The sequence below is a fragment of the Triturus cristatus genome, chromosome 2_1 (genome assembly GCF_964204655.1).
Source record: "Triturus cristatus chromosome 2_1, aTriCri1.1, whole genome shotgun sequence".
In the NCBI taxonomy this organism is placed as follows: Eukaryota; Metazoa; Chordata; class Amphibia; order Caudata; family Salamandridae; genus Triturus; species Triturus cristatus.
In genome coordinates, this window is record NC_140581.1 from 273991649 (window position 1) to 274007444 (window position 15796).

Sequence of the window (15796 nt, forward strand, 5' to 3'; positions counted from 1 at the left end):
ACTGTATGTGCAATTAAACATTTGTGAATGCCTGTATTTACCTAAGAAGATAAAAGCTGGACCTAATCAGTTTGTTGGTTTTACATTGTATTGCACGGCATGAAAACTAAAGGAACTGAGGAGTCTGAGTTTTGCATGGGCAACACAATGCCTTGAGAGTGGAGAGGTGCGTATTGGGGTAGGGGGAGCGCACTGATCAGAGGTTTTAAGTCGCAATCTCTTTATATGAGCAGTTTGCCTTCCATACTTTTCAGCAGTTGTGAAAAAGGAAGGGCAAGCAGAATCACCATGAAGTTAAGTTCTCCTTTTTCTCTTTTCAGGAATGCTGATGCCACAGTACAAGCTTTCTCAGAATTCCATTCATGGCAGTCCTGCATCTTCCAATTATCAGCAAACCACTATTTCTCATAGCCCTTCCAGGTAATAGGATTTGTTCTAAGGTTTCAATGTAATTCTGTTTCTATAGAAACACAGCTCAATTGTTCTAATATGCATATCCTTATAAATGTATCTGGACTCGTAGTATTGCATATATTAGTACCTTGTAGTCAAGACATTGTCAGATTATAGGCTTTCACTTAGGAAAGGGTATTAACGGGGGTTCTGGCAGAAAGAGGTGGATGGGGCCACCTTCATCTATGTTCTCCGGTCCCATCTTGATGGTTGGAACCACTGTCCGCAGTGCCATCAGGATACCCCTATGGATTGTGCTAATGCAGACAGCAGTGGCATCAAAGGTGCTGGCCAATAAGGGTGATGTGGTAGCTGTTGTTTTCTCTGGCACACCTTCTGGACAAACTGCCATTAAAATCCTTGTGACCTCACACAGGAACTTAATTAGATGCCCCCTACAGGCTGGATGAACTCAAAGCGTGTTTATTTTCTGCCCTGGAAATGGACACCACTTGGGTGCTGGTCAGGAGGAAGTGATGCTAGTATCCATGCTAGTATCCATATGCTAGTATCCATGTGCTGGTACTGCCAAACCCTCCAACCACTATCCCCTAAACATCTGCTCAAGACTGATATGAAACTGGGTGTTGCCCAACCTGTACGAGTAGACCAGTAGGGCTGTGCGATTGGATTGTACACTATTCTGGTGTACAGCGTTAGGCTCAGAAATGTTTTCAACTTCCCAAGTGAAGTGGGATTCCGCAGGCGTGCCCTAAAGTGAGGTCCTAGAGTGTCTCCATTCTCCTCCAAACTCTTTGGCTTGCAAATTTGTTTGCTGCACAATTTCCTAAGCCGCCTGCAACCTGAAAAAGATAGTCAATAGACAAACAATTTGCTGCATTAGCTCCATGGGTGCTCGGGGCGGCTCCCGGCTGTCATGAGTCACAGTAGTCATGTGCTCATGACAGCCGGGAGCCGTCCGACCGTTGCCGCTCCGCCCACGCGCAGCTAATTCCCCGCCTGTGCGGGCAAATTAATTAGTGGGCGGAGTTCGGACGGCTCCCGGCCGTCATGAGCACACACCCAACGTGATTCATGACGGCCGGGAGCCGTCCTAAGTACCTGAGCGCCACGCCCAGCCCCGCCCCCCCCTCGCACCGCGGCAGAATTTGCCACGCGGCGAAGGGGTTAACCCTAAATCCAGCATCTCCAATGAATGTGAGAATTACTAACTGACCTTATTAAGTCTAAGAGAGCAATCTACCAGTGCTTGGTGCGGGGTCTCCCTGCACTGGTCAGCCGGTCTCTAGCTCTCCACTGCACAATTTTTGCTTGCGAAGGGGCATGGCCAGGTTCCTCTGAATCTCTGGAAGATGTCTTCATTGGAAGGAATTGCAACAAAAAATCAATCTGACTCTCTCCCTCTAATATGGTCTCAGTATCCGATCCTGCCTCAGTGTTCTCCATTATTCTAGTTAGAGCCGCGGAAGCAGTCATCTAACGAGACACCATCTGCTTTTTCCATCTAAAACTGTCTAGCTGCAGAATGCAGAGGTACTCATAGAAATAAATGATGCGTATGGGTGCTAAGAACAGAAAATGGATTATGCTGTGGAAGTGTAGTAATGTGTGATCACAACAACAAAGGACTCTGAGCTCACACTTATCTGACTGAAAGTGCTTTTCCAAAGATCCAACCCTGCAGAGAACTTCTCAAAAAAATCTGAGAAAAGAAAAAATATTAGTTTAAGTTCCAATAAACCCAATAAGGCAAAAGCACATTGTGCCAAATTTGTACTTGACGCTAGGAGAAACTTCGCTGTGAGGCGTGCTCCTTGTGAAAGAGCCGAAAGCAGTTGGCTCACAGGGAAGTTAGCCATTTGCAACATTTACCCCCCCGTGCTGCCACCCACCACAGCATAGGGCAGTGTCAGGCCACGTTAAGTATTGATCAGTTATTGTTCACATTTTACTTCAGCGCAGCATATATCTTTTGGAAAATGGGTAGGCATATTTTAGCCATTGATCAGTCGTCGTATCATTCATATGTTAATTTTACGCTGCATGGCATACATCATAAGGCTGTGGCTTCAGCCATTGCTCAGTTATTCAGCAATACACATTTTGCATCAGCCCACCACAGCCGGTGCAATGCGTCGGCCCACTCACCATGGCCTCCAAAATATGTTGACCATAGCACAAATATGTATGGCTGAATATCTGATCAGTAGCTGAAGTGTGTTCACCCATTGCCACTTGATGTATGCTGTGCTTTGTGGAAGTAAAATGTGAAAGGCACGTTAACTTATCAGTGGCAGAAGTGGGCTGACACTAGGGACAGCTAAAAGCCACTGGCGGCAGCAGATACAATAGAAATGGCAGCTATGCCTAGGGGTGGGAGCGGATGGGGGCTGACACAAAGATGTCTAGTGAGTCTCTGCTCATGGATTTCACGTAGATCAGCAATCCACAAGCTGGGATCAGTTTGAGACTCTGGGGAAACACACTCCCCTTTCCAGTGAAGTCTCCCTCAAACACTGATGTGGTCACTCATGAGAGATATCTCACCAGACGTATCTGGAGCTCAGCTTAAGTTCTCCTGCTTGCGCTTCTGGTGGGCTTAGCTACTGGTGGACGGGGGAATACGCAAAAGAAGTTCTGCAACAGCCCTTACAGATGCAGACATATTGGAAAGCCAAAACTTCCCTTGCACATAACTCTTCTTGGAGACCTCCTTTTTCTTGCCTATTTTGAAAAAAAAAAATATATTAGCAAAATTTGTAGTCAAATGTGCTATCTGAATCGGCTTGCTTACTAGTTATACAAATAGTTTAGTAAATTCTTTTTCCTATTTCTTCTTTTGAAAAATATATGTTTGAGGCATATGAGCTGCAGATCACACACTATGCATCGATCGCCATCTGGTGTTGGGTCCGGATGTTTGCACTTGTTTTTGTCTTGGAAAAGTCTTTGGAAGTCACGAGATAGGTGACTCCTCCTTTGGATGATAGTGCGCATGGGCTCCATCTTCAGATTGAGACCTATCCTAGACCTCAGACCCTTAAACCTGTACATACACTGAGACCATTTTCACATGGTCACGCTTCAACAGGTCCTTCCTCAGGTTTGTAGTGGATGGTCAGCACTACCTATTCAAGGTCCTCCCATTCGGAGTCACCACAGCACCCAGAGTATTCACCAAGTGTCTGGCGGTAGTTGCGGCTCACCTAAGTAGACAGCACATCCACGTCTTCCCATACTTGGATGACTGGCTCATAAAAGCCAAGTCATACCATCAGTGTGTACATCACACTCACGCCAGAACTACTCTACGACTTAGAGTTTACAATAAACCACGCAAAGTCTCACCTACAACCATCCCACATACAACAGTACCTCGGTGCCACAATAAACACCTCAAAAGCACTTGCATATTTCAGCCCAGCCAGGATAGCAAGCATGCAAAGCCTCATATCAAAATTTCAGCCACAACACTATCTACCAGCTCGAGTGTTCATGCAGTTAATAGGGATGAAGGCCTCTTGCATATTCATAGTACCTCACGCAAGATTCCAGATGTGTCCCCTGCAGGAATGTCTGGCACGTCAGTGGAACCAGGCTCAAGGTTAGCTAACAGATCTGGTGTTGGTGGACGGTCACACCCATCGCTCTCTGCAGTGGTGGAACACCAAAAACCTTTCCAAAGGGCACCCGTTCATCGAGCCGGTTCCACAGATTGTGTTAACAGCAAACTCATCGCTCTCCGGCTGGGGAGCTCATCTATTACATCACACCATGCAGGGCAGGTGGACGCCTCAACAAAAGTTACTCCACATCAATCACCCGGAGTTACTAGCCATCTTCCTAGCCCTGAAGGCATTCCAGATACAAACATCAGGTAAAGCTGTCCTAGTCCGCACCGACAACATGACAGCCATGTACTACATACAGAAACAAGGCGGGACACACTCCCTACAGCTCTCTCAACTAGCGCAAAGCATGTGGAGATGGGCTATTCCTCAGAACATTTTTCTCCTAGAACATGTCCCGGGAGCCCAGAACAACATAGCCGATCTGTTAAGTCGTCCGACGCAACAGATTCACGAGTGGGAACTTCATCCGCAAGTTCTGCAACCATTTTTCCACATATGGGGGCAACCAGAGATGGATCTCTTCGCCACATATGAAAACGCCAAATGCCCAAGCTTCGCCGCCAGATATCCACACCAATTGTCCAAAGGAAATGCGATAATAATGAATTGGTCAGGCGGATTTGCGTACTCTTTTCCGCCTCTCACACTCATTCCACTGGTGGTGCGTAAACTACAGCAACACTCACTGACTCTCATCCTAGTTGCTCCAACATGGGCCAGACAACCGTGGTACACCACATTACTGGAACTATCTGTAGTCCCGCACCAAAAACTACAACTCCCCACGCCTCTTAACCCAGAACCATGGAGAGATCAGACACCCGGACCCAGCACAGCTCAACTTAGCGATCTGGCTCCTGAAGTCTTAGAGTTCGGTTACCTTAACCTTCCCCCTGACTGTATGAACCTTATCTATGAAGCTAGACGCCCCACTACTAGAGCCTGCTATGCAGCCAAATGGAAACGATTTGTGATATATTGTCACAACAGCACCATCAGTCTTCTAGATGTGTCTATTCAACACATAATCTGTTACCTACTACATCTCCAAAGGTGTAACTTAGCATATACATCTATTAGGTTACACCTCGCTGCCATAGCAGCCTACTTACAAAATAGACAACACTTGTCGCTCTTCAGGGTACCTGCCATCACAGCGTTTATGGAAGGCCTCAAAAGAATAAAAATTCCTCCCAGGGTACCACCCTCACCTGTGTGTAATTTAAACATCGTTCTCACAAGACTAATGGGCCCTCCTTTTAAACCTCTGCTCAAATGCGAGCTACAATTTCTAACATGGAAAGTCACTTTCCTAGTGGCCATTACTTCCCTTAGGAGTCATTGAGCTACAGGCACTGACTATTCAAGAACCTTTTTTACAGCTCCATCATAACAAAGTGGTTCTCAAAACCAATCCAAAATTCCTCCCTAAGGTTATTTCTCCCTTTCACCTCAACCAGTCTGTGGAGTTGCCAGTATTCTTCTTGCAACCACAAGTAGTCGCAGAAAGAACTCTTCACATTCTAGATGTTAAGAGCACTGCTTTATTACATTGTAAGAACAAAACCTTTTCGCAAGACAAAACTTTTCGTGTCATCCTCACCTCCACATAAAGGCAACCCCATATCAAAGTGGATTGTCAAATGCATACAGATTTGCTATCCCAAAGCAAAACATACATAATCAGTTCCCCCCTAAAGCCCACTACCCGAAAGATAGGGGCTTCAATGGCCTTTTTGGGGAACATTCCCTTAGATGACATCTGCAAAGCAGCTACATGGTCTACACCGCACACATTCACAAAGCACTATTGTGTAGATGTGCAAACAAAACAGCAAGCTAGTGTGGGCCAGGCTGTACTCAAAACATTATTTCAAACTACTGCAACAGATACTGGTGGTCGCCGCTAAGCATGGGTACTGCTATACAATCTATGCATAGTTTGTGATCTGCAGCTCATATGCCTCGAACGGAAAATGCTACTTACCAGTATGCATCTGTACTTGGCATGTAGAGCTGCAGATCCACACACACCCACTCACCCACCTCCCTGGCTACCTTTACCTGTTCCAGTATTATCTTTAGATACAGCATACATGGGCATCTTATCTGTTTCTCACAAAAATCCATCATTTTCCTGCTGGCGAAAAACAATCTGAAGATAGAGCCGATGCACATGTACACTATGAACCAAAGGAGGAGTCACCTATCTCGTGACTTCCAAATACGTTTCCAAGACAAAAACAAGTGCAAACATCTGGGCCCAACACCAGATGGCGATCGATGCATAGTGTGTGGATCTGCAGCTCTACATGCCAAGAACAGATGCATACTGGTAAGAAGCATTTTCCTTTAAAGTGTGCCAGGGATCCCCTGTGTGTGGAGGTAATCTGCTGTATGTAGTTTCAGAGAATACATGTGACGGAATCAAGTTTACAGATGAGCGCATTTTCTTTCTTAGGTTTTTTTGTCGCATTTCTAAAAAGTCCAGTCTGTCACTTGCTGCTTCAGGAATATAGTTGTTTTTACAGATAACATTTTGTATACTTTTGTTCTTCAAATTTCTAGTCGATTTGCACCACCTCAGACAAACTCTGGTAACCGCTTCATGACGCAACAGAACAGCCCTGTGCCTAGTCCATATGCTCCTCAAAGCCCTGCCGGTTACATGCCATATTCACATCCGCAAAGCTACACACATCCTCAGCTGCCACAAGGTAATTATTACAGATAAAACAATGTCATAATATAAAATAGGATGTCCATGTTTTGTCCAGTAAAATTAGTGCATTGTATCATATATACATACAAGTTATACAGTGCAAATGTAGATAAAAATCAAAGGAATACTGTAATAAGTTGGCATGAATGGGTGCAGGAGCCACTCTGGGCAGTGGAGGTAATGTTTTTAGGAGTGGCAAAGGAGGTTATATGTAGATTGGTAGCAATAAGATGGGACTGGTAATCCAGATAAAGCTGATGAGAAAAGGATGAGGACATCATGAGTTGCAGTCACAGCATAGTAAGAAAGTGGGAAAGTAATAGGTTGTGAGGAAGGAGAGGAGGGATTGTGGAAAAGAGGCAAGACTACATGACCACCAGACGGAGTGGGAAGATGTCCCTTGCATGTTAAGCAGTAAGAGGTTTACACCACTGAGTTGTTGTTCAAAGAGACTAGTCTTCTGTGTTTCTGGTAGTGCAGAAGGGATGCGCCTGGTGGAGTTGCACTGGGATACAATTTCTAATAAATTAGTAGGGAAAAGATTTGCATCCCATTTTCTCCTTCCTGTGTATGCTGTATTACTCTGACTCTGTAATTCTGTCATACTTCTGATTTTTGAAACTGCCTATTGCAACCCATCTACAATAGATTCAAATGTTGATTTCTATCATAAAGCTAAATGTTTGAAACCTCTTTTTTGGTATGTCTTAGAGACAACCTCTTGACTAGAGGTTTCCTGTGTCTGAAATGTTTATTTCAATATACTTAGTGTGTTTTTGCTTGTATTAAAGAAACAATGGGATGCTATAGCATGACTATTTAACGCACTCACTTCTGAGGTTTCTATGCATTTCAGTGCATTATATCCTGCAATTATTTGTCATAAGGGTATTGAAATGGCTATGGTCCAAATCTTACAAAAAACCCTTTCCCTCTGTATTAATTTGTATTTGTGTCAAAGACCTTTTTCTTTTTACTCATAAATACCCATTCAAATCATGCTAATTACTCATGTATTCTGTAGACCGTATCGCTTTATTTTTATTTTAAGACAGTTGACAGATTAAGATTATTATTTCATACTCCGACATTTGTCCTTGTTCGCAAATGTTGTGATTGATCTCATTACACCATTTACAGTTAGTACATATAGCAAATTTCTATCAACTCGACATTGTGAAATATATAAAATTAAAAAGAAAAGTTGAACACATGAATCATAAAAAGCAGGTTGTCGACACAGCGTTTCGGTGGACTTGACTCGATTTAACCACCTTCTTCAGGACAAGCTAATTTAAAAAATTGTATGTTTCGATCTATAAAAAATATAAAACAGCATATCAGACATCTGTACTCTGGGTCAAATACAGTATACAGAAAACAGGAGACTGTCCTTAGCACCAAACAGTCAGCCAGCCAAAAAGACTGTGCCTTTGATTCATATTTATTACATTAATCCAGAAAGAAATACAATTCACTCCCAGAGTTAAAAGTAACCCAATCACGACTATCGCAGATAGATAATCCTTCTCTCAATTACTCATCATTCCACTTCATTCATTCATTCATTCATTCATTCAATCTTAGTCACTCACGATCCTTGTGCAAACTCATTATAATAATGCAATACACTTACGTACAGGAGATACTCTTTGGGTACGTAAGTCTTACTAAGACTCCATGAATAGAAATCTCTTGTCATAGGGATCTCCATGAGATAGAATATATTGAAGATTTCTTGCTTTTTCATGTTAAAGAAGTACACTGAATAGACCCGAAAAATACCAGGACAGTGGAATCTTTATTCTAACTAAGGAACACGATTCCTAGATTGATGATAGGAAACTGTGGATAGGACTTCCGAAAAGACTTTTCGATTCCAAAGGGTAAGCAAATTTGTGCCTCCCTCTTGTCTATCAAAAAGCATTTAAGTTCTAATACTAAAAGGGATATGTACTTCTTTTTTAACATAGTAAGAAAAGCAAAAAATCTCCAGTATATTCTATTTCGTGGAGATCCCTATGACTTGAGATTTCTATTCATGGAGTCTAAGTAAGACTTGCGTGCCCAAATGATGAAGCATGACACCAAGGGCCCTTTTGGTGTGTGAGGGGTATTTAAACAACTAGTGTGTACTTCCCACCACTGTGGGGACACATACCTGTTTTGGGAGGACCTGACATACATACATACTTGTGGGTGGATCACTATGTTTATATGTTTGATGCTAAGGACAGTCTCCGGTTTTGTGTATACTGTATTTGACCCAGAGTACAGATGTCTGATGTGCTGTTTTATAATTTTTGTAAATCGAAGCATATTATTTTTAAAATTAGCTTGTCCTGATTAAGGTGGTTAAATCGAGTCCAGTCCACCGAAACGCTGCGTCAACCTGCTTTTTATGATTTGTGTTCAATTTTTCTTTTTAATTTTATATATTTCACAATGTCTAGTTGATCGAGATTTGCTGTATGTACTAAGTGTAAATGGTGTAATGAGATCAACCACAAAATTTGCAAACAAAGACAAATGTCGGAGTATTAAATAATAGATCTTGATTCAGCCATATGAGATAAGGAATTATCTAGAACATCTTCTCTTTCACCATATACAATTTTATCTCATTGACTTTGAATATGTACACTTATATGTTTTGATATTTTAGCATTGTATGTTATTTCTGTAGTTGCAACAACAAAAGGCGATACTTTCTACAGAAAACAGGAGTGATTAGCTTGATTTAAATGGGTTTGTATGAGTAGAAAGAAGAGGTCTTTGACAGAAATACGAATTAATTCAGAGCGAAAAGGTTTTTTGTAAGGGTTATTTGTACCAGATTCCCTTTGTTATACAAGGGTTACTCCCCTTTCTTCAGAGTGTACTGTACAGCTTCTAAGGTCCAAAATCGCTTTCACAGAATTTTAACTGGTTAGTTGTTCTGGAAATCTCTTCACCTGCATCTGAAAGGAACAACCTTGTGCAAGATCAATTGATGATCTGGTTTATGAAGGTCCACCCCTGTCAACCGTTCTTACTTTTGTTGTTGCTGCAGACACTAATGCCTTAAGTGCTCAAGCTTCCCCAGTGTAGACATTTTTGTTGTTTTGCTCTTAAGTCTTCATAACTGTTTTTCACAAAAGAAAGCCGGGTAAAAAATTTCCCATTTCTTTCTCCTTCACATGATGGTTCGAAGGGTTGTTTGGATTCTCCGGGAGGAAGCTGAAAACATCCAAAATGTAGGGTGTTTACTTGGAAACAAAATACTGTATGTGGAAGTATGTCTGTTCGTTTTTTAAGAATGGCATCATTAAAAGGTTTGTGCGAATATCTACCTCTTGCCAGCTTTTAGGGCTAGGCAGAATAGTAAAAAAAAAAAAAAAAAAAACCCTTTCCACAGTTGTTACTATTTTTTAAGTGGTAGTCCAGTCCTATTTTTGTGGTTTCTGCCTACTTGCGGTGTGTACTGAAACCTACGGGTGAAACCAGAACGTTACACTTTTCGTGAAAAGAAGGCCAAATTCTGAATTCAGCAAGGAGTCATTTGGGTAGCTCTTTGGATTTTTTTTTTTTTTGCAGAAGTTCTTTTTTGAGCAAAAACGAATGAAACCTAGTGCAAAAATGTATAAACAGGTGATGATGATTTCAGTTGTAATTTAATGCCTCATGGCAGATTTAGCAAATAAATATACTGTTCGTGGCATGTGTTGCTGTAGATATTCACATGCTATGCATTCTATGCCATCTAGTCTTGGGCTCGGATGTGTACAATCTTAGGCAGTATTGTGATGTACATCGAATCCATAGTTAGCTTTTCATCCGCCATCTAGTTCAGACATGCTTCGCTGAGGCTCTGAATCAACACCGCATGACAGTTGATCGGGGCTTCCTGAGTTTCTCAGTTCCGACAGTTCTTCAAACAATCTCTGCATCGGTTTCTTCATCAAGTATGCCACAGTCTGCGACGAGGGTGATATCTGCGGCGGGGTTGCGGCCTTGTTAGACCTTCTTCAACATCGCTCGCCTTCGAAAATGATCCGCGTAATTGAAAAGGCACCTTTTTTATGCTGTTCACAGTGCCACGTCACATATGTGTAGCCAGCCCAGCAGTCTGCAATCTGTGCCTTTCCGCAGACCACACCGAGCCTTCCTGCTCTACCTGTCTTGGTTTCAGGCCTAAGAAAAACATCGCACAATGTGCAATTGAGCAATGAAGAGGCGATTCCTGCTATCTTGAGGGAATATGTTGAACAGGACTAAGTGGAGGAATTCGACACCGGCCAAGTACCCGCACTTATTATGGAGTCAGTTATCAGTCAGACAGATTTTTAGCTGACTTCGATACAACGATAGTGTCCACGCAGTGGGAACCTCACTTGGACACTCTCCACCCCTCCGGGGGAGGGGGGGGGGGTGTCTGGCTTTGAGCCCTCATTCCTATTGGACCGGACCGCCACTGCTTTCCAGCTGTGGCCGGCACTAATCCAAAGCTTTGGAGTCGACATCTGGCTCTGCTCTGGCACAGAATCAGCACTCCAAAAGCAAACCTGCCGTGACGTGAACAACATCTTCGCCGCCCACTACTGGCTCAGCATTGAAAGGCACTTCGGAGCTGAAGCAGCCATCGACCTCCATAAAACTCTGCGGGCTCTAGAGTAAGCTAGACACCAACGCCTCCATTAGAGTTGACCCAGCTGCCAATGGGGAAGACCGCTTCGGAGCACAAGCATGCATCAGGCTTTAAATCAACTTCTAAGCCCAAACATTTATCGTAGCCCAGTCGCACAACTTTCCACATTAGCACAAAGCATTTGGATATGGGCGCTGTACCACAAAGTTCACCTTTTACCATAGTATCTACTGGTATTGGACAGCGACCTTGAAGACCTGCTCAGCAGGATGAAGCAACAAGTCCACAAGTGGCAACTGCACCTCAAGTCCTACTCTCATACTTCCAGTGTTGGGGGGGTTCCAAACATAAACCTGTTTGCAACACCCAAAAACGCAAAATGCCCAAGCTTCGCATCCAGGGTCCCACGCCCACAGTCTGGAATAAATGCACTATGGGTGTATTTGTCAGGGATATCTGCCTACACTTTTCCACCTCTCCCACCACTTCCATATGTGCCCAGGGAATTACGGCAAACCTCCTTCACATTAATTCTAGTAGCTTCCACATGGGGCCAGACAACCCTTTTTCACTATTCTCCTCAAGCTCTCTGTAGTTTCCCACCTGAACCTCCCCAACAGGCAGGGCCTTCTTATGCAACACCAGGGAACTCTGACATCCCTGTCCCAAACATTTCTAGTGATTTGGCTCCTGAAATCTTATAGATTGGGTACTTAGTTACCTCCTGAGTGCATAGATATCGTCAGGGAGGCTTATCGGCTTACCACCAGGGCCTGTTATGTTGCAAAGTGGAAAAGATTCTTCCACTACTGCCTTCATTAAAACATCACTCCTCTAAAACAGAAATTACAGGACATTGTCTGTTACCTTTTTAACTTGCAACGCTCAGGACTAGCATACACAGTTATTTGCTTACATTTGGCTTCAGGAGCAGCATTTGTGCAACACCGGGAGTACCCCTTCCTCTTCAGGATCCCTGTAATTAAAGCTTTCATGGAATGGCTGAATAGACATCCCTCACAGACTACCTTCAATCCCATCATTGAATCTTAATGTAGTCCTCACAAGATTGAGACCCCTTTGAGCCCCTTCTTGTCCCTTACAATTTCTGTCCAGCAAAGTGGTTTTCTCAGTCTCTATTACCTCCCTTAGACGTTTCAGTGAGATTCAAGCGTTAACTCTAACAGAACCCTATTTCAAGGTACATTCTGATAGGGTAGTCCTTAGGACAAAACCCAAGTTTCTACCCAAGGTTGTATCTTCTTTTCACCTTAACCAAAGGCGTAGAACTGCCATTTTTCTTTCCACATCACAGTAGCAGAGCAGATGCTTCATACACTAGATGTTAGTTAAAAGAGCCCTTATGTACTACAGTGATCGGACACAACCATTTAGAAAACAACAATTATTTGTGACTTTTCCCAAATCCCATAGAAGGGACTTTTATTTCAAACAAGGAATCACTCGCTGGCTAGTCAAGTGTATTCAAACCTGCTATACCAAACCCAAAAGACCGCTCCTAACACTTCCCAGGACATATTCTGCTCGCAAAAAAGCAAGCAGGTTCAATGGCCTTTTCAGGCAACATTCCAATAACTTGCATTTGTGTAGCTACTACTTGGTCCACAGCGCACACTTTTACTAAGCACCGTTGTGTTGACGTTCCAGCAAAACAGCAAACCCAGGTGGGACAAGCTGTTTTACTTACACTTTTCCAATGTTCTGCAACATCCTCCGGCTAGCCCCAACATTACAGGGGAAACTGATTTTCTATATTATGCTCAGTATGTGTATGTACAGGTTCGAGGCATGTGGGCTGCTGAATTCATATCTGTGCATAGATCGCCGCCTAGTGTTGGGTCCGGATGATTGCACATTGTTGTCCTGGAAGAGTCTTCGAAGTATCACGAGATAGGTGGCTCCTCCCCTGGACTACAGTGCGCATGGGCATCCTCTCCATCCTTAGATTGTTTTTTTCCGCCATTGGGTTCGGATGTGCTTATCTTAGCTCAAGTTCGGAAACTTTAGTTTATGGCCAAAAGGCCTTTAGATTTCGTCGGTATTGTTCGCGTTTGGTATCGACCAGTTTATTTTGTGTTTTAGTAACTTCTTCACGCTTTTCGGATCCGCTTCGGTCCGAACATCGATCAACGCTCGACGATGGAATCGAGGACTCCTTTCAAGAGATGTCCTTTATGCCATGCGAAATACCCACACGTCGATGTCCATCCGGTGTGCAACAAATGTCTCTCACCGGATCATGATGAGTCGAAATGTATGGCCTGCGCCCGGTTCCGCTCGAAGACTCTGCGGAATCGACGGGCAGCGAGATTGGAGGCACAGCAATCGGCGCCTGCCCCGGTCAACATCTTCAGCACGGAGGATGAGGAAGCCGAGAGCATAGAAGACATAGACTCCAGCCATGCTTCCGAACGTGAATCCCGATCGGAAGACGATGATGAGGTGATCTTCGAGGACGAAGACGACGTCGGCAAGGTAGGAGACTACGATGAGGCCCTTGGGGCCGAGGAAGATAGCTCCAGCGAAGAGCTAGGCCAACCCGTCGTTACGGAGGCCGAGAGACAAAGTCGTCATAAGGCTCAGGTCGAGGGATCGCCTGCGGGCCTTACCCAAGATCAGTCACACAGTTCTTCGGCCCCGCCTCAAGGCCCGGCCTCGAACATTTCACAGGAGCCATTAATATCGAAGACAACTGGATTTCATTCAGTGAAACCGAAACCATCCGTCGCACCGGTTACATCAAAACCGAAAGTGAAACTGGTTGCGATCGGATCGAAGGCCTCGAAGCCCTCCACTCCTTCGACGCCGGCACAGGTCATCGGCACCGAACACACCAAAAGAGATTTCGGTGCCGAGCTCACCAAGACTGGTTCCGGCACCGAGCCAAAAAAGAAGGCCCTCGGTCCCCACAAGGCGCCTCAGCCTATGGCAGCGAAGATTACGGCCCAACCCACCAAGGTCAAGGTGGTCGATCCGTCTGCGTCGACATCAAAGGGTGCGGCGCCTACCAAATCATGGGCTCCAAAGAGCGTCGATACCCACCTTCGGATCGACGACCCAAAGACTGGGAAAAAATCGGATACCGCTTCGACACCTGCCTCCAAGGTGCCTATCGGTTCCAAAGCGCCATCTGCGTTCACCTTGCAACACGTCTCAGCGTCGTTGCAACGCATCAGGGACCGGGCAACCCTCGGTCCTACGTCGGGTCCCGAAATGCACAAGGCCGCAAAAGCACACTCGGCGCCGGCGCACATCACATTTGGATTGCCACCGCCCAAGGCACCGAAAATGTTCGAAATTCGGACACATGTCCACCAAACACAGACACTATCCGCTGGACAAATCGATATCGAGCCTTCACAGGCACACTTTATCGACGCCGACACTGGTAGGCTGCTGCTCCGCAAGCGGAAGATCACACCAGAGAAGGGTTTGGACTCATACAAGATTCCTTTGAAACAAAGACAGCCAGCAGGTTCCACACCAGTGCTTCACGAAACCTTTCAACCCTACCTTCAGGACCCACCGTCTTTTTCTCCTACGCATTCGGAGGCAGACGCCGGAGAGGACTATATAGGGGATGATACCACTTACCCGGTGGATATCGATCCTGATGATCACATGCAAGACCCAGATCAGGCATGGGTAGACCGCACCGACCAGGGTAACGCACCAGATGCTCCTGACACGCAGCTTTATAATATAAAGACATCTCCCACGGAGGACACTGCTGCCTTTAATGCCCTCATAGAACGGGCTGCTGCCAATCATGGAGTGGAACTCCATTCTGACACTGTAGAGGAAGATTTCTTAGTGGACACGTTCGCCCCCTCTGAGAAAACCGTCAAAACTCTGCCAATGTTGAAGGGGGTTCTGAAACCTGCAAAATACATTTTTAAAGAAACAACCAGGGCACGGGTGTTGAACCCCAGAATCAAAAAAAAAAATACAAGCCAGCACCCGGAGACCCTATGTACATTAAGGGTCAGTTACCATTAGACTCCATGGTTGTTTCTAATGCTCGCAAACGAGCACATTCACAAACAACGGGTGATGCTCCTCCCCCCGACAAGGAGTCCAAAGTGCTGGAGACATCAGGCAAAAGGATAGCGCAAGCAGCAAACATCTGGCGCATTGCCAACACCCAGGCACTCCTGGCCCGTTATGATAGGTCACACTATGACACACTAGAATCACTGCTACAACACTTGCCAGATGAATACAAAGAGGCAGCGGAGCTCCTTATCAGAGAGGGACAACTCCTTACAAATGCGTCCATCAAATGCGCACTAGATGCAGCCGACACTGCAGCAAGGGCGATCAACACTAGCGTAATGTTGAGGAGGCACGCATGGTTGAGAATCTCAGGCTTCAAACCTG

The 15796-nt window shown here is 44.7% G+C and overlaps 1 protein-coding gene across 16 annotated transcripts in view; it reads left to right on the top strand.

Moving 5' to 3' along the window:
- NIPBL (NIPBL cohesin loading factor) overlaps positions 1-15796 on the top strand; it is a 1722939-nt gene that overhangs the window by 286082 nt on the left and 1421061 nt on the right. For all 16 annotated transcript variants that reach the window (XM_085631078.1, XM_085631072.1, XM_085631074.1 and 13 more), the window contains exons 5-6: positions 321-420; positions 6615-6763. In XM_085631078.1, coding sequence (XP_085487204.1) covers positions 321-420; positions 6615-6763 — 249 coding nt within the window. The remainder of the gene's footprint in view (positions 1-320; positions 421-6614; positions 6764-15796) is intronic.